The sequence below is a fragment of the Anser anser genome, assembly GCF_964211835.1.
Source record: "Anser anser genome assembly, chromosome: 6".
Lineage (NCBI taxonomy): Eukaryota > Metazoa > Chordata > Aves > Anseriformes > Anatidae > Anser > Anser anser.
The window spans coordinates 18,697,686-18,716,577 of NC_139726.1; the positions used below are offsets into that span (position 1 = coordinate 18,697,686).

At 39.0% G+C, this 18,892-nt stretch overlaps 1 protein-coding gene across 10 annotated transcripts in view; it reads right to left on the minus strand.

Moving 5' to 3' along the window:
• Positions 1-18,892, minus strand: part of FIGN (fidgetin, microtubule severing factor) — a 387,517-nt gene that overhangs the window by 3,336 nt on the left and 365,289 nt on the right. For all 10 annotated transcript variants that reach the window (XM_083840821.1, XM_083840819.1, XM_083840818.1 and 7 more), the window contains one exon: positions 1-6,416. This exon is cut by the window's left edge and continues 3,336 nt beyond it. In XM_083840821.1, the coding sequence (XP_083696947.1) occupies positions 4,165-6,408 (2,244 nt within the window). In that variant the 5' untranslated portion in view covers positions 6,409-6,416 and the 3' untranslated portion in view covers positions 1-4,164. The remainder of the gene's footprint in view (positions 6,417-18,892) is intronic.

Genomic DNA, 18,892 nt, shown 5'->3' on the forward strand with positions numbered 1-18,892 from the left:
TCCCCTAGTGAAAAAATCCTAAGAAAAAAACCCACCTAAATATGACCTTGTACCATTATACAGAGCATAGCCTCCAAATAGCTGGTAAAGACCAGCTAAACACTCAAATGGTGTTTAGCCTATGTATTTTAGTCAGATGGTTGATTATCCCCTCAGTAGATTTGTAATCCTCAAGAAAACATTTTGCCCATCTATCTGCATTTGAGTAGAATGCAAACTGACTAATAGATAAATAATCCGTGTGAAAGTAAATAGCCTTAAAGTAAACTGCCTTCACATTCCATTGATCAGCTCAGTCAGCAAACTTTTTTATATTGTCACCAATGTTCCAAATATTTTGAAGAGAAACATGCCAGAAGTACAGAGTATTTCCATTTCTGTCTCACATAAGGTCATTATGAACTCCTCCTTGAATTGATATTGATCCTTCAGCTTGCAGAAATATTCCTCCAATTTATTTTATTTTTATTGCCGTAGGAATTGTTACTGAAGGCACAAGGAAGAAAATGAGCTGATGTAGAATGGGATCCACACATAAAAATACTACGCAAAGCATTTGCAGTGATAAGCTGACACAGCAGCTGCTCTTTAACCATTTCACGTTTCTTAAAATCCAGCAAACAACTGGGTGTTTCTGTGGCAGCAGACCCTGGCTTTGCCCGGTCATTAAAGACAGCAAACAGCTTTCTACCATGGATATGTCAAAAACCAGCTAGTATTTCATCCTGAGGATACCATTAGAACATACTTTGTCTCTCTTCTCAAAAACAATCCTAACCTTTGGGACTCACTCAAGTTCAGGGGGACTCAGCTTCAGCATCATGCTTCAGCCCTTCCTGGACATTCCTTGATGAGGAGGCTGCCAAGAGGGGTGAAGGACCAGCAGCGTGCCAACTCCTGCTCACTAGGGAGAAAACAGGGCTAAATGTGGGAGGAGAGAGGAAAACAGAAGGAAGGAGAGTATGTAGTGGGGAGTTCAGCCAGCTCAGCCTCCTGGGTTGGTGAAAATTCTGTCAAAGGAGTTAAGGTGGCCAGAAACTGCTTGAAAAGATGGAGGCGTATCCTGTTAACAGCACCAAGCCAAGATCTTGCCAAATTCAATAGACGCCCTTCCTGAGTGATGCCAAGGATAGATGCTGGTAAGAAAAGATTTGGGTAACAGTCTGGCTCTGTCCTCCACTCATTGCAGCTGCTGTTGTGATGGGGTGAAGTTTTCAGCTTCTGCTGCCCCAAAGCTGAATCAAGCCTGGAGAGCGTGAGCATGTGTGTGTGCGTGTGGAAGCTGCATTTTCACACCATCTCAGTTCCTGCCCGCTTGTCACTTTGGTTAACATTTGAAAAATCCATTTCCAGAGTGACTTTCTAAAGAGAATGATTTAAAGCTGGAAGCCAAAGGGACCATCTACAATTTAATTTGCTTTTAGTTTTGTTATTGGAAAAAAAAGAGGTAAAAAAAAAAGAAATCACACTGGGGGTAATCTTCATTTTACCAGCTGCAAAATCTGTTAGAAGTACAGTTTTAGCAGAAATGGCTTAAACAAGAGTTGGTTTATCAAAACTTGCCCGAGCCTTTCAAATAAGCACAGCTCAAAGACATTGCCTTTTGTAGTTGCCAAAGACAGAAATTGGGTCAGCGATCTGCAATAGCATACTTGCCAGTGTGATCAGCGTGAACCTACACTAGTGGGGACATCAGGATCTCCCAGATATGAGGATGGTGAAATGACCAGGATGAAGAAGCAGCCTGTGGAGGTTTAGGGAAGCAGAAAGACCGGGTCATTAACAAGGACCATGGACTCTAATTGCTGTTGAAAGGAAAAAGAAAAAAAAAAGAAAGAAAGAAAAAAAAAAGCAGGTGATGTACTTAAGTTTTACTTTCAACATCCTTAATGAAAGGCACTGTTTTTAAAATGGTACTTTTATGCTTAAAACATAAAGTTTTAGATAGACAAAATGTTTGCCAGGAATCCATCTTAAATTAGATTTTGGTTTATTTGCTCTGTTTTTTAGCATGTTCTATCTAAATATATATATATATATTAAAAGAAAGGTAAAGTAGTAATCAATAGTCATTTTCCAGCAATATCACAAAATCCCTCATTAGCTTTCTGAATGCTAAATGTCTCCATTGGTTCAACAAAATGGACAAGATCTGTACAATTTTTGAGAAGACAAGCATGATCTACTAACAGATTGGTATCTCTCTTCTTGGGGCTTTTCAGTGCATTTTTTCAATGGTTTTGAATGTACATTACTTAACAGAAACATTTAAAACCAGTGCTTCGCAACAGTTTTGTTACTGTCTCTTTAAAGTAAACAAACAAAAAATACATTCAAAAAAGCAAGGCTGTTTTGCTCACGTGATGGCAGAGGCTTCGGGCAGCTGCAACGTACACTGCTCCTGCTCAGAGACATTACCCAACATCAGTCAGCTGTCACAAAAAGAGTTGCACAGAAAGCATTAAAGGATAAAAAGAAAGATGGGGGGGGAGGATGGGAGAGGAACTGAGCAAAATGCCACACATGCCAGCTTGTCTTTCCAGAAGGAAGACACCAGAATATGTGTATTTGGGGGAGGAAAAAGGGGGATAAAGAGCACTAGCATAGAGAAAAATTGACTTCAGGGGAAAACCAGCAGCTCTCTGAAACTCGTTTAGCAGGTTCACATTCCTAATGTAATCTGACTTTTGTGTTGGTTTTGGTTTTTGTCCTATTTCTTACTTTGCTTTCCAAGAGAAATGTAACAAAACTGAGGTAGAAATAATGGTGGGCACACTCCAGCCTGGAAGATTTCTAATGGATGCTAAATGAAGATTGCATTGAGGACAATGGAGTTGTACGCACACAACAAAAACTCAACTTTACAGTTTAGGAAGGAAAATAAATGTACTTTGAGGGTTCGGTTTTGCTTTGTTATTTGTACTGTTTGTTTGGTCACAGTCTACTGCATTGCTATAAACAGCTCTGCAACCCATAGCTCTGCCAGTGACCTACACTGATTCCACTCCCTACAGCTCCACCAAAATAACCTCAAAACCACGACCAGAGCCGTGTAATAATGGCCAGCAGTCACAGCTTAAGGTAATATGCCTCTCAGAGTCCTACCAAATCTTACGTTTGACTGTTTCAGCTGCTAACATAAACCAATTAAGTGGCTCTTTGTTCATCTATACACCTTCTAAAGACTGTATCACGTAATTATCAAGGAGCGATATGCTGAAAACTCTTACAGTTTACCAACAAGAAAAATCATTCTGGTTTGATCTGACAAATTGGCAAAAGAACCATTTCTTAACACTAGGAAATTCTTCTGTTTCTATTTCAAAAAAACAAACAAACAAAAAAACTGTAAAGCTTCAGTCATATCACACTTTAGTTTTTTCCTGGATACATTCAAAGTAATTTTCCTTGCCATTTTCCAATTGTTGAGGTAAACATACATATTTAATATAAAGTAACATTGAAGCCTAGCCTATAACTCTCAGCAGTACATAGTGCTTTCAACACATTCCTTTGAGGTACTGTACAAATCACAATCACTTTCCTGAGTTTTTGCAGACAGAACATTAAAAGAAATGAACTGCAGAAATTAAGGTCCAGATTACCATTACCCTGTTTTACCTGTTCTTAGTTTAACACCACAGAACAGACAGGATTGAGGAATACTGTTGCTCTTAGAATAGCAAAAATCTGGTTCTCTGTCGCAACACAACCGTTCATCTCTTTAGTCCAATAATGTTTGAAGTTAAAGCTCTTTATATTAGCACATGCCACCAATGTAATTGTGAGGCAAACAAAAAATAAAGCACCACTTCAGGCACTTGACAGCAACTAAATCTCAAGAACAGCAGAATGGAATCAACACACAGGGTTCATGTCCTTCTGAAATCAACCCACTTGCACCTTGCTCCTTGGTGAGTATTGTCTAGCTTGAACAGAACTGAGCATCAACATGCGCTTTCTGTCATGTGTGGCTTTTTCAGAACAGCAGCTCTTGTTTGATGCGCTTTTCCTTCAAGTCTACCCTGGCTCTTTAGAGGCAAGGTAAATTGTAGTCTTCCCAGTACCCTTTGCAATTTTAACACTACTGAAAAGGGTTCTCTACCCTATGTAGCAGGTTCTGTGTGTGCCAACATTCATTACTTTTTTTTTTTTTAAGTAGTATCACTGACTGCAACCAAACATTTTGTTCCATTCAACATATGTATCAAGCTCTTTTTGAGATATGCTAGGCTGTATCTTGCAGAAAGCATTTTCAAAGTCTTGATATGTAACTGGCCTCAACTGGCTGGGCATAATGGCTGAAAGGTCTGTGGCTGGCATGGCATGGAGTGGGCCCACCACTGCTTCCTGACACAAGTGAGCCACATCTAGTCCAGAAAAGCCTTCTGTGCGCTGGACAAGCAGTGCAACCTCCTTGTCATTGAGACAATAATTGTGCTGTGAGAGCAGTTGTACTATTATCTGGTGCCTCGCTGTGCTGTCAGGAAGTGGGATTAAAAGTCGTTTCATGAAGTACCTTCGAAGAGATTCATCGATTTCTTCCGGTTTACTTGTGGCGCAAATTACTACTATTTGGTCCTCAGCAGAAGTCAGTACAGTGTCCAGCTGCATAAGGAACTCGGTTCTCATCCGACTTACTGGACTGTGTTCTTCACTCACTTGAGAAGAAAGAAGCATATCAATGTCACTAACAAAAATCACCGAGGGTTGGCGACACCTTGCCACAAGGAACGAGGCGTGGACAATTTTTTCTCCTTCCCCTAACCACTTTGTGACAAGGCCAGAGCCAGTGATTTTGAAAAACGTGGCCCCCAGCTGACTAGCTATACATCTGCCCATTAACGTTTTGCCTGTTCCCCGAGGTCCGAATAAAAGGATGCTCCGAGGTAGAGCAGTCAGTCCATTGAATGCATCTGACCTCAATACTGGCCATAAAACCTCCTCTTTAATGACGGCCTTTACTAGATCTAGGCCAGCAATGTCATTCCAGTCCACAGGAGGTCCTTGGTTGATAATCTCATTGGTAACAAGGTCAATGAGGTGTGTGTCAGTATTCTTCAGTTGCTCGTCCACAGAGTGGTTGGATGAGGTAGCTGCACGAAGTCCCGGGCCTTGCATTGGGTGAGGAAGGAGCTGCCTGTGCTCGTCACCGTGCTCATTCATTACTGGGGAGGTATACTTCCCAAACGAGTCACTCGATCTCGAACCCAGCGAGTTTTTAGCAGTACTATAGGATGGGGGTGTTAGAGCCCTGCTGGACTGGCTGCTGAATTTCCTCTGCTGTTCAGAGGACATTAGCTGCTTTGTTGGCTTAAATGCTAAGGATGATGTTTCAGCACTTCTGTCAAAACCATTCCCCCTGTTTGCATTTGAAATGCTGTTGTCGGGCATTCGATACATGGGACTCTGTGTAGATCTCTGTTGGCCATAGCTGTAATTTCCATAACTGGAGTCCATTTCTCCTTGCCCTGCCATGTAGAAAGCTTTCCTTTTGAGAGAGCTGGCTGAAGTGTTTGTCAGGGCAGATGGCGCAATGGGCGTCAGACCATGGCCCTGGTAGGAGTAGCTGGGGACGGTGGTGGGGGGCAGCGGGGTTGGAGCAGGGATTCCTGACGGCAGGTATGCCGAGGGTGGCGGGGCACCCCCGGGGCTGTACCCAGGACCAACAGCAGTTTGAGGAGGATAACTGGCAGATGGGTAGCTGTAACTGGAGAGGTTAGAGGTCCCGTTGTAGCCAGGGACCAGGGCTGGTGGTGGTGGTGGTGGTGGCGGTGGCTGTAAAAGCCCCGAGCTATGCAGGGGGGACGGATGAGGAGACGGAAGTGCAGGTGCTGGCTGGCCGCTGTAACTGGTATGCAAGTACGAGCCATTGTATCCTGTGGCATATTCCTGAGATGGGAGCCCTGAATGAAGACTGGGAACAGTGTGACTTCCACAGGTGCTGCTGGAGTAACTGGGTTCAGCCAGGTTGCTGGCCACCCCAGGTGAACTCCCGATGCTGGCTGAGACGTCTGTGGGAGGGAGGGCTGCACTTACACCGGCTTTGCTGGCGGTGATAACGTCTGGGACACAGTTCATGGGATACACACTCTCTGAATTCAGCGAAGGCTGCCAGGGCTCGCTTTCATTCTTCCGACCATTCACCAGCCCCGAGGGAGCTTCAGAGTAATTGCTGAGAATTGGCCGCTCGGCTGGGCCTTCCAATATACCGGAGTATTTTTCTGCATACTTTTTCAAGAGGTTGGAGGCGGTGAGAGCTGAGATGTCATCATTGGCCCAGGCATACTGGTAGGTGCGCTGCAAGTGCCCCCGGTAGGCTTCCACCTTGTGGGCAGGGGACCGGGTGGTGGAAGTGATATCAAAGTGCTGTTCTGGCCACTGGGCATGCTCCGGCGTCCACTGCATCTTCAAGCCTAGGGCAGCAGGGAAAAACAGAGTTAACAGCAAGCTCAGCCTTTTTCCTAAGCATCTTAAGCAAGTTCTTGAGTTTACCACCTGTAAACTTCTTCAGCTCTCTGAAACACTGTACTTAACATCACAAACCCTTAAAGAGAAAAACATACAATGCCCTGATGAAGCACTATAAACAGTCAGATTGTTTTTTTATAGGCACATACACACTGAGGCACATTTTTTGTTGATTCAGTAGGGGGGGGATAATTTTTGGTTTTAAGGTAGATATATAGGTTGTGCCAGATTTCTCAAAGTAATTAAATAAGACTTGGTACAATTTAAATACTCTGAGTGCAGATTTATTTATAACATACAAGGTATCCAACTGCTCTGTCCTCTCTCATCACTGTTTCAGTTTTATATGTTAACCAATATAAAAATATGAGACACAGCTGACAGATCACATCTAGGATACCTCTCTTATTTGGTACTGAACACCTAGTTAGCACAGTATAATGCACCCTGCGCAGAACAATATGACACAGACATAGCAGGTCATTCCATAATCCAACTCTCATCTAAAGTGGTCCACGACAGTTTCAAATCTGCTTCGTGGAGTGCAGCAAAGCAATCTCCCAGGCAGCGCTCCGTCGCTTTCATCACACAAAGCCTACAACTCGGTATGAATTACAACTGGCTCCTTTCTGCCTCTCAGTCTGTTGTTGAGGCTCTGGAAAAAAAAAACAAGCATGACTTGTCTGTCGGTCTCCTTGCTTGCTCTCTCTTTTTTCCTCCCCCCCTCACAGCCTCCAGGGTACAAAGAAAGAGGGTTTAAAAAAAAAAAAAAAGATGAAGAAAAAGAAAAAGAAATGAAGGTAAGTCCCTAAAACTTCCGTGTCTTCCAGAGCTGATTATTAAAAAAAAAAAACACTCTCTATCTATATATAAATTACAGGATGCAACTGCCATTTTGAAGCAATTAATCTTGCAAATAATGTGATGTGAATTATTCCCCCTTCCAGTAATCCACTGTGCATATTTACAAGCATTAAGATAACCCCCTCCAACTCTTACCTATGCATGGTAGGCACATTGCTGATTTTTGTACAGCTGTATCAAATAGACCTCCTTAATCTCTCTCGTATTACCAAAAGTGATTTTTGCAAACAGTCTTGTGCCCTCTGGCACAGATTCCCTGATAAGGAGGAGACCTAGTCAAAATGAAGCATCTGTGGCACTAGCTCCCCTCTGAATTACTGCAGTCTATTTTGACAGCTCCTACCCCCTCCTGTTTCTCTCCCCAACCCCTTTAGCTCTTCATTGCCTGACTCTGGCATCTGACATGGCCAGCTTAGCCTCGCTGAGCTAAACCTAACACAGCACACAGTTTGGTAACAGAATGGCATGTTTATTCCCTTCTGACTCCCTCTTCCTTGTTTGCAAAACCACTGCACCAGACACTGGAAGTTAATTAGCAGGATGATGCTGTGCTAATTGTGTTAATTTACAAGGTTTTAGTCAAAGAGAATCATGCCAGGGCTGGCACTGCTGTCATGCTTCCGACTTAATGATTAAGAAATACTGAAAACAAGGTGGGAAGGATTGCAGTAATTACACATTAAATGAATAAAGCAACAGATTCATTTGCAATTATATTTTATTGCAGTTGCACTAATTTGAATTTGGATTCTTCATTTTTACTTTTAGACTCATGTATTTGCAAATCACCAAATCGGTTAAATTTAGCCTGAAAGCTGCAAAGTACCTCTAATTGTGCCTTATATTTTATTAGTACAAGTACTGCAAATCTCAGTCCACATGAGCATGCCATTGATTACTTGTGGATTTTTTTTCCTGAGTGTTCTCTTTCCCTCTCATTTTTCAAACATTTTGACAACTTGAGAAAAATGTCTGTTAACAATTATACAGTTACCCTATAACAGTTAATTCAGAGAAGTGTTTTTGACAAATGCAGTTTTGAGACTGATTTTTTGGCAGATTTATTTCTTTCATTTAGAATTAATACAATCTTTTTTGCTAATTGTTTCTGATGTTTCAGCCACTGCCTTCCAAAGGGGGTAAATGTATCATGAAATTGAGTGAAATTATAGAAATCATGCTCATATGAAAAAAATGCAATTTTAATGAGGAACCATCAGAGTCTTTTCAGAAATCATACTTTGTTAAATTCAGCCGGAAATCTGAAGAACATCACCAAGAGCCAATTGTAAGTAATCAGTATCTAAAATTCCTCTAGTGTCATGGGATTTACTTCAAACCCTTTTAAAATGAAAGAATATTAATATTCCTGTAATGTAAAACTGCCTAACAGACCTACGGATGCATTAGTCCTACAAAAACAAACAAACAAACAACAAAAAAAAACCACTGTGTTCTGTGATTTGGGACTTACAAGGTTACCAAACCACTGAAAGCTTCTGTTACAGAGATGCACACGAACTTGAGCAGATTGATGCTTCGCTAAATACTAATGAGTGGATACAATGAGAAAGACTCTTAGCAAAGAATGCATTAAAGCAGTAGTGAAACTTTAGAAAAAGAAGGCAAAACAGACATGGATGAAGCAGACCATTTGAGCTGGTACTTGTACTGTAGTTAATGAATACACTTTTGGCACATTGTCTTAAGGGCTTGTAAAGGAAGACTATTTAAAAAGATAATACACTAGGTCAGAGCATAACAAATACTTTTCACATATTCTTTAAAAAAATCACCAATTGATCTTTTCATTTAGAATAAATTTTAAGGCTTTTTAAATAAAACAATTCTATCTCTAAGTCACAGTGGGGACATCTATTTAGATGGTGTAAAAATTCAATTATTTGAATTTTATTTGTCTAGAACTAATTTATTTGCCTTGTTATGAGGCTGCAGAAGAATGCCAGAAAATCTGAACTATCCATTATATGAGGAGGGGGGAAAATCACATCATCAGCATTCTTTATTTGGAATAATTGCTAGATAGACCAGTAGATTCACATTGTCATGCTATCTTTGGATATGCTCACTGCACAATAATTGAAAGTTTATTTATTGATGCATATTAAATACCAATGCATTTAACAAAGGCTGTAAGGGCAGGATTAGGCTTTGATTATATAAGCTTAAGAGAACAGGACTGTTCTCATCCCATGAAACATGAGCATTTATTCCAGCACATTGCAATCATTAGTGTTATTTGGAAGCATAGGTTAATAGTTAACCATAAGCATATTTTTTGCATTAGTATGCAGTGAAGAAATCTGTATTTACATGGATTCCACTGGAACAGTCTTGACTTGGAGGCACAAAGAGACATTTCCTCAATTTTATATAATCAAAAAAGCAGCAAACTTTGCCAGGTTTAACTTCATTTGTTAATAGTTCAATAAGTGTTTGACAAGAGTCTAATGTTTGATTTGGGAGGAAAAAAAAAAAAGTTGTAGTTTCTTTTAGTTATGCAAGCACGTTCCCCCCCCCCCCCCCAATTGCTTAGTGAGAGAGCCACTTGCTGCCCGTATTTTAAATTGTATTTTATTAGCTGCTTTTTGCTTGAGCTGTCATATTTTCCTGCATTTCTTTGTTAATGATTCAAATGATGATATAAACATCTAAAATCAGGTAAATAAGGGCATATTTAGAAGTTGCAAAATTTTTTTAAAGCATCTTTTAAACTCTGACATAAACCACGGTCCTGCAGATAGTATATTTGCTTAATAACTTACTGAAAATCCAGACTACAAGGCTAAACGCTTTAATAAATAAATAAATAAATAAATAAATCTTTGCTAACTTAGGAATTCTCTGAGCTATCGACATTCATGAACTTCATAAACTGTGCCAGTATGAGCTGTAAAAGGCAAAAGGAACGGATTCTGTTCTTTAAGTACAGGTATGTACTTATCAGAGAATTGCTTTTAAGATAAATTTAATACTTTATACAGAAGAGGCAGTGTAGGCTTTTTTAGCGGTATCTATTTTTCCTTGTCCTGACAGCCCTGCTATACATCCCTCCTCGATAATTCTTCCAGTTGGATCTATGTGAATTACATTTGAAGTAATTACAGTCAACAATTTCATTATTCAATTACTTTGAACTAAGAGTTTAAGCATTCTTTTTTCCCCTTCTTATTTTGTGCACTAAGCCTGAAAACATAAAATCTAATAAATAATACTTCATCAGTTTCACATACATAATTCCATATGGCAGAAGTCTATTTACAAATTCGGACAGAAAAACAAAACAAGACAAAACAAAATCATGCTAAAGTTAGGAAAAAGCAACTTTGTAATCTGAATGCAAAAATAAACAATATTCTACAAAGCCTGGATGTCCAGAGGGACCCAATCCTTCTGGGATCTCGAGTGAGTTTGCGCATGCAAAGATCTCTCCACCTCTGCTGCCCTCAGTATTGGGTGACACTGCTCAGCCCCTTACAGGATTAGATCTGTTGCAGAGGACAAAAATAAATAACAACCCTCTCCTTTCAATTGAATGGCAGGATTTTTCTGAAATGTTTTCCTAAAAGGCTTGGAAAAGTGCAGAAATACTAGCTAAGACCACACTGGGTGAAAACACAACAAAGGATTTACTGCATCCCACCAACAAGACCAGGTGAGAGCAACCCCACCTTCTACCCAACCAAACTCATTAGCAACAACTGGCTTTACAGACAAAGGACCCTGGGACTTCTGTACACCTCTCTCATCTATTCACATTGCTAATAACATAATCAACCTAAATTTAAATCACCAGCAACTGTGGCTCTCTGACAATAGCAGTAGAGGTTGCATTGCACTTTCAGAGATGCTGGGGAACAAAACCTGTACGATACGCAGCTATTGTGCACGGGGAACCAGAAACAGGGCAGCACACCAACCTTCCCAACCAGCTACCAGAGTTCCCGCTTGGATCAGGGGCCTCCAAGCATTACTTCAATATATCCGAGGCAAAAGAAAGTAATTCTTCTCCTGTTGTGGTCTCTCTTATTTCTGCCCTGTTCATTCCTGCAGTGTTTTAGGCCCTATCTAACACAAATCTGCAGGTTCACTTGTAAACCTGCTGAAGAAGGTTCTTTACTTTAGGCATGTGGTTAAACGTGCTCTGAGCAACTGCTTAATGCTCTGTTGAAAAGGGGTAGACTGCTCCAAGGGTGAGCAAGCAGATGAGATATTTCTGATAACTGTCCATAACAGATTTGTAGGGACATACTCTTGCAAGCAAGGAAGCAAGTCCAAAACCTCAGCTCTGAGTAGCACCAAGCCTCTTCCCCCTAGACCTGTGAGCTGACTTGAACTTCATCACTTCAAATTGCTTACACATTTAGCCAAAGACTCCAAAAACTGTCCCTACCAACTGAACACTTTTTCAGCTGTCTCCAGTTATTGAAGACACTGTACACAATGGAACATAATGATTTTAGCCTACAGATCGCTTCTTGTGGACACGCAGAGATCAGCTCTGCCAAAATAGGTATTGACTTAAATGGGCACTTCACTGGAACACGTCAGGACTTTCAAAACTCGTACTTCACTGAGAGCTGAAGGTATCACTACCTTTAGGATCAGGCCCTAAATCCACATTTGAAAGTCCTTCTTAAGCATGGGAAAGTTGAATAAATGAGTCATTCTATAACCGCTGCTCAAGATGTAGGACACACAACTCCCTGGTTTTATTCTAAATCTGATAATATTTTGTAAGACTATGTACTGTCATGTGTCCCATAATAATAAAAATTAATTCAAGATAAAACATTTCTTTTACACTCCATTTTTTATTAATAAGCATAATTTCAGCTATTTGAAGATAGTGCAACTGATCTCTCTTAATTGGAAACAGGAGGGATTTTGAAGAGTGGATTGAGCTAATTATGTTTTGCAGAGGAAAAAAAAAAAGAGAGAGAGAGAAAGAAAATGATTCCCACATTTATTTTCTAATTACTCAGTGAAGACCTCTGCTCCAGTCCGTGAGGATCTCCTTTGACGTCAAAGGATTTGGTGGGAGGATGAGCCTACAACTGAGCTGCCCAGACATACGGGGCCAGCTTTGGAAGCTTTTTTCATTAAACGACAGCCACAAACCCATGAAACAGACCTGGAAAGTGCTCTCAGCATTTTCTTAGTGGGGGTCTGGTCTTCTTCTTATTATATACAGCCTATGCACACCACACGCATCAGCTGGAGTAAGCTGTTGGCAGGGTGTTTACAGTACGATTCCCATCTAGCAGGGATAGTGAAAACATTTCAATCTTTAAAACAAAACACTTAAATCACGAGTAATATTGAGGATCACATATATGTCAACAGCACTTAAAGATAAAAGCAGTAACAAAAACGCAACATATTTTAGGAGAGCTTGGAACCAGTAAAGAGCATAACTCTAGACTTGGAGTCTCAAACGAATACATCCCAATTATCTGATTTAAATACCGTCAATGATTATTCCTTTTAAATCACACTTTCGCACCTCAGGACAGCAAATTACAATACATCTGCAGCAAATGAGTTCTCTCCGTCCAAGTCCCCTCCCTGCCATTTACATAAAGCAGTGCCTTTGATAATCACAAAGCCATTTCTGGCTAAACATCCTTTAGCAGATCCATCAGCTTCTAAAGACTTATGAAACAGAAATAAGGAGAATGAATAGTCAAGCAAGCAAAGGCTAACTGTCATATTTTGCCAGCAGAAGCAGGTTTGATCTATCGGCCAGCCAAGCAGCAGCCCACAGACACAGATGACATGGACAGGAGCTATTACATAAGCACCCCACAGGACTTCCCAGAATGCTGCCCACCTCAGCGGTATCGGTTTCTCTGTGGCAGCAGTCCGTAAGCACAAAAACATTCTCAGTTCTGTGCCCCGTCTTTACAGCATAATCACATTGATGCACTATCATCGCATACCACAAGTAAAACCATTTATGCAGGTCTGTGTCACAGCCTTTCTATATGCAGAATTAGTCTCATTTGTGATTAATTGCAGTTTATCTTTAAAATATTTTACTAATATTCATTTGTTGATGACACTTTCCTATACCAACTAGAAAACACACTAAGGAAGACAATAATTGGATGAGTTTTCATTTCACCTACTATTAATGCTTCCACTTCCTAGGCTTTATATTTTTAAGCTGTTCCCTTCAAGTACCTCTGAACATACCATGCTTTTAAAGGTCCTAGCATATTTTGTCATTGCCAAACAAATAAGGCAATAATAATTTCTGAGACAATACTCAGAAGAACAGTAATTGCCAACGAAAGTAAGCATAACTTAAACTAACAAAAAAAACAATCACCTACTTTTTATAGCAGAACACACTTACAGGTATAGTGTATTTTGCATGGATGTAATATACCATGCAATCTGCAATTTATGCCTATATAAACACGTCCATCAGTATAACTACTGCATGATAACTGTAGTGATTCTGAGAATTAAAATATTTACAGCGTAAAATATAGTCATAAATAAATAGAGTTTGGCCACTTAGCACAAGTATTTATGTATATTTCTAAAACCAGAATAGCTTAGACCTGGAGCATGATTCTGCTCTCACTGAAGTGCTTACTTCAAGTCTCCAGTAAATCTAACTGAAGTACAGAAGTAAGCAAAATAATACTCTTTTTTTTTTTTTTTTTTTTAAAGAAGAAACCAACAGAAATAGCCTTTTCCTTGGTACCCCTTTCAGAGCCTGAGTTTGGGGCACGATTTCCTTGAAAGAGCATAACACAGACCCTTAAAAGAGGAGCAGATAAAATACACTCCCTGCTTTGCTGTATGTTTCATGTAATCTACTGCAGCAGGTGAAATACAGAATGCTGAACTTGTTTTTTAGGAAGTAAATGAGAGGCAAAGAGGCAAAAGGAAATAATTTCCAGCACTAGGGAGGGACCATCACATGGAACATTCAGATCCTGAACTAAACTGTTCTGGGAAAAAAAATATTAGTATCTGAAAATGGTAATTTTCAAATATTCAAATCTATAATTTTTCATTTTCTGTTATTAATTGTGATTCAGAAAATTCTTTCATTTTACAGAACTGTTTTCATTCATACTTAGAACTATTGCTTGCTTTCTCACTGTAAGTAAAGCATTTTAAAAACCTTTTTTTCATGTATCTTAAATCCATTACGACAATTTCCTTCTTACGCTCACTTCCTTTTGTCAAATGAAGATCATCGGGACATACCACACGTCCATAGGGACAGTGGAGCTAATGAATATGTATGTTTTATGTCACAACACAGCACTCCCCTTGTTCTGCAGTATCGACCTTCTCTTATGTGAGTAAATAACAGGTGAGCACTTGTGCATGAGGATAAATGGGGTTAAAACTACCATAAAGGGACATACTTTATTTGAACAAAGTGGGTGCACAATAAATAGAGATTTAGGTGATGCTGAATTATTTTTTATGTCATGCCATTCCAAAACGTTAGAAAATAGTCTTGCTCTAAAACACACGAACAAGTTTCATAACAAAAGTTATTTAAAATATATTTCCATCCAATTAACAGCAGCAGCACTCTGTATAAATCTCTATTTATTCCATGACATTATATCTTTCAATTTATTTTTCAATCACCATGCTTTAAGAATATATATATATATATATATATACACACACATATATATATATATATGTATTTATTTCCTAGCTTTATATAGCCAGGCAAGGTTAATTTCAGAGATTTATACAGCCAGGTCTATTCTCACAAATATGAAGGCAAAGATCAATTTCAGGAAGTTTCAAATAACCGTAGTCAGGTTTGACCCAATATGCCTAACTAACTAGAGTAAAAACGCCAATTTATATGGGCCAACAGCACGATGCTCAGCCTGTAACCAGGAATACTGCTTTCCTTTTAAGGTGCTTATTCCAAAACCTATCAGCACAGGAAAGGTATGAACAGTTGCTTTACTGAGATTAGAGTACCTCTGCTAATTAGCTAAATGAGAACAAATACTGATTAAATGTATATATAGAAGTAATCTGATACTTGAGAAAAAAAAATCCCTCTTAAGATGACTCCAGAGTGTACAAAGCCTTTGCAAAATTTGTTTGTTATTTATGCATTTTGCTTTTTGGCAATCTGCACATTAATTTTTAATGAAATAGTAAAGAGATGTTGCGTCTCACACTTCAATAAAAATATTCTATAGCCAGGACTGGGTGACATAGTGCATTAATTCAGTGTCCTTCACTCCTGGGACCTGCGTATAATTTAGTCCAGCCTGAAGAAAATAACTTTGATCTGAAGGCTGTGGAAAAAGCTACATATGAAATGAGTTTTGGTGGGTTTAGTGTTGTTTCTTATATACAAGACGACATATGAAGATAAACTGCTTTAGCACGCTCCTGACATGGCCCGGGATTAGGAGCAGAGAGCTCTCAGCAGAGCTCCACCACGCGCTCTCTCCCTTCCCCGCTGCCCCAGACACAACCACACACATTTCTTTCCACTGTAAGCAGCGCAGAGCGGCGAGAGCTGGCGTTCACCGTCTTCCCAAAACGCAGTAGTACCCCGCGTGAAAGGACTGTATTATCAAGCTATGTACTCACTCTGTCTCTCCGCTAAAAAACAACAACAAAACCAACGTATGTATTTCAACATGCGAGATGACTTTGCAAGAAGGGCTGATGTTATCCCAGGGAACCTGAGATTTCCTCCCCAAGCCAGGGAACACCTTAGCCAAGTCATCAGGACTGTACTAATCATGCTCACAGGGAAAACTGAGCTCCGGCACGGCTCCTGCCTAGGCTTGGCTGTGCATGCAGCTGACCCTTCCTTTCCTTCCTGCTCCCCCCAAAGCAGAGAAACAAGATTAAAAGCAGAAGCATAACCAAAGACCTGACATTCTAGAAACACTAAGCTAAGCTAAATCTTTTTCCCACTTAAACCTTTCAATTATTGTATTCCACAAATTCCGAAGATTCTTTCTCGCTCATTCAGTAAAATGTATCTGATTTAGCTACTGAAAAAATGGAATATAACTTTTTTTTTTTTCACGCTCTTAGTTTAGGACTGACTCTACTGTTTCCTGAGCATTTGAAAGGAACTAAAGGAACTATGTAGATTGTTTAGTTAGCTTGACAAATTATCCAGGGAAGGGAGAGAGAAGGAACAAGGAATTTTCTATAGACAAATATAGAAATATCTCTATGGATATACCTTTATATATTTTACACACATGTGCATAAGTGAGAGAATGCCTTAGCTAAGAAATTTAACTCTGTGTATGCTGATATTTTCACCTTTTTACTGGAGAGAGTGGGAGGGAAAAGCAACTAATGTCTCGTGATATGTTGGTTTTCCTTTCTCAAAAAGAGCAAAGTTCATCCTGCAACAGGAAAAGTTGAGCCAGGTCTTGAAACACACCGTATGTCACAGAGTGCACATGCGTTTCAAGGAGTAGAATAGTATAATGCTCTGGCTTTAAAAACAGAAAGAAATGATAGAACTTAGCTGATAAAACGTCACATTCCTCTGCAGCTATCACACAAATTCAGCCTTTTCTGTAAACAGCCTTTAAGAGAACAAAAATCTAAGCCTTGCAATGATGATATCAATAACTGGCTGAACCCCACTGATAGCTTAAATAACAATAAACTGTGTTATTTTTCTGTAATTTTGTCCATATTGTAATGGTATAGGTAGTGACCGAATGATGAAATAGTTTTAAAATTTGCTTCAGGGTACAGAAGTCAAGCTCTGCTGATTAGCATCTCAAAGCTCACTACAGGCACACATTTGTATAGCTGAATAATGACACTTGCGTTTGTATGATTTAAAGAAAAAAACAAAACAACAACAACAAAACCACAACACTATTTTACTTGATGTTTTATGATGCACACTGATGGAAGTCCCTTCACAAAGTATACGGGATGTCACAGCTAACTGTAAGAATCTCAAAGTGAAGGTAGAAAGGTAACATCACAAAAAAAGCCAAAAGGTTTTTGGTGTCAATATTTGATGCCCAGCTTACAAGGTTCATGAGTTTCTCCTGTCACTTATCTGGTTTAAAGCCACAAGAACCACTGAAGTTGATAATTTATTGTGAAGGAGGTAAATGTGCCCCCCTTTTTACCTTTTTTTTTTTTTTGGTAACAATTAATAAGCAGCAGATTATGCAAATAATATTTAGTCCAGCATTTGGATTTTGTGTAATGTTTAATAAAAAAAATCAAAGAAAATATACATAAATGCACATGTAGTTATATTTCATTAAACTATAGACAGAGAGTTCTGGTATTTGCTGCACTAGCTCAGTTTCTAATTTATTTCCTTTGTCTAATAAGGTGGCTTTGAATCTTTATTGAATTTGAACCTTTCTAAAATTTGCTGTCAACTGAATGGACATAATTCTGAGTTCAATCACACTCGAGACAGCAGCACCACATCTTCTATTTGCATTCCTCTTTTGTAATTTCTCAACTCATATCTTATTACAAGATTTTAGTTACAAAACTCTCCATCCAATTTTATGTTGAACAATATTATAAAAGTGCATCCACATGAATTTAGTATAAAAATGATATACACTATCATCAGGAACACTACAATTATGCTAAATATTAAACAACTATCAGCTTAAATTCTTTTATTTTTCTTTTTTTTTTCTTTTTTTTTTTTAATTAACATTTCTCATTTCATCCAGAATGTGTAAATACACAGGAAGGACTTAAAGAAAGGTTATAATTATTACAGCTATACCCATTTGGCAGCAAAAACTAAGTTCAGAAACTAGAAAATCTTTGCTGAAGTATTTGACAATGATAGTACAAGTTTATGAAGCTTGGTTTGTATTTCAGAAAAAAAAAAAAAAGTAGAACATAAAAGGAAAATAAATGGGTTGAATTATAAGGTACTGTGAAGATTTACAGATACAACAATTGAAAGGTGGATTCCAGTAATCAGAGGAATGCATACCTCTGCAAAACAGGTAGGAGTGTATCATTTTAATTTTCTCTCTTATTGCTTTATATTCTTATGCAAGGGGAGCAGAGGAAATCTAAATATGACCCTATTTAGATATATTAGCTGAAAAGCCGTTGTAGAATTCTTAAGCAAACTGGATTGTGCTTCCAATGCTGCCCATCTAGTTTTCCAATGTGTTAAATTGGACGACTACTTGGACAGTTCTCTATTCATTACTGAACTGTGGAAAGGAAACACAGAGGTGGCATTTTCCTTTTCAACCATGTAATGCCTTGTAGCCAGATTCCAAAGCATCAAGGATTCTTTCTTTTTTTTTTTTTTTTTTGCTAGACAAGCTGTCGTAATTGAAATGAAGTCTAATCAGACTCATTACTGTTTTCAGCAATTTGCACCACCAAAGATGCTTATTAGGTAACAGTGTTTAATAAACCGCTCTTTAGAAAACTACCAGTAATGAGCTCTTAACAGCCAATCTTTAGCGTGAATGTAATGTGAAAAGTGTTCCTAGCGCTGAATAGATTTTCACATTTAGTAGTGTCATAATTAAGCTCA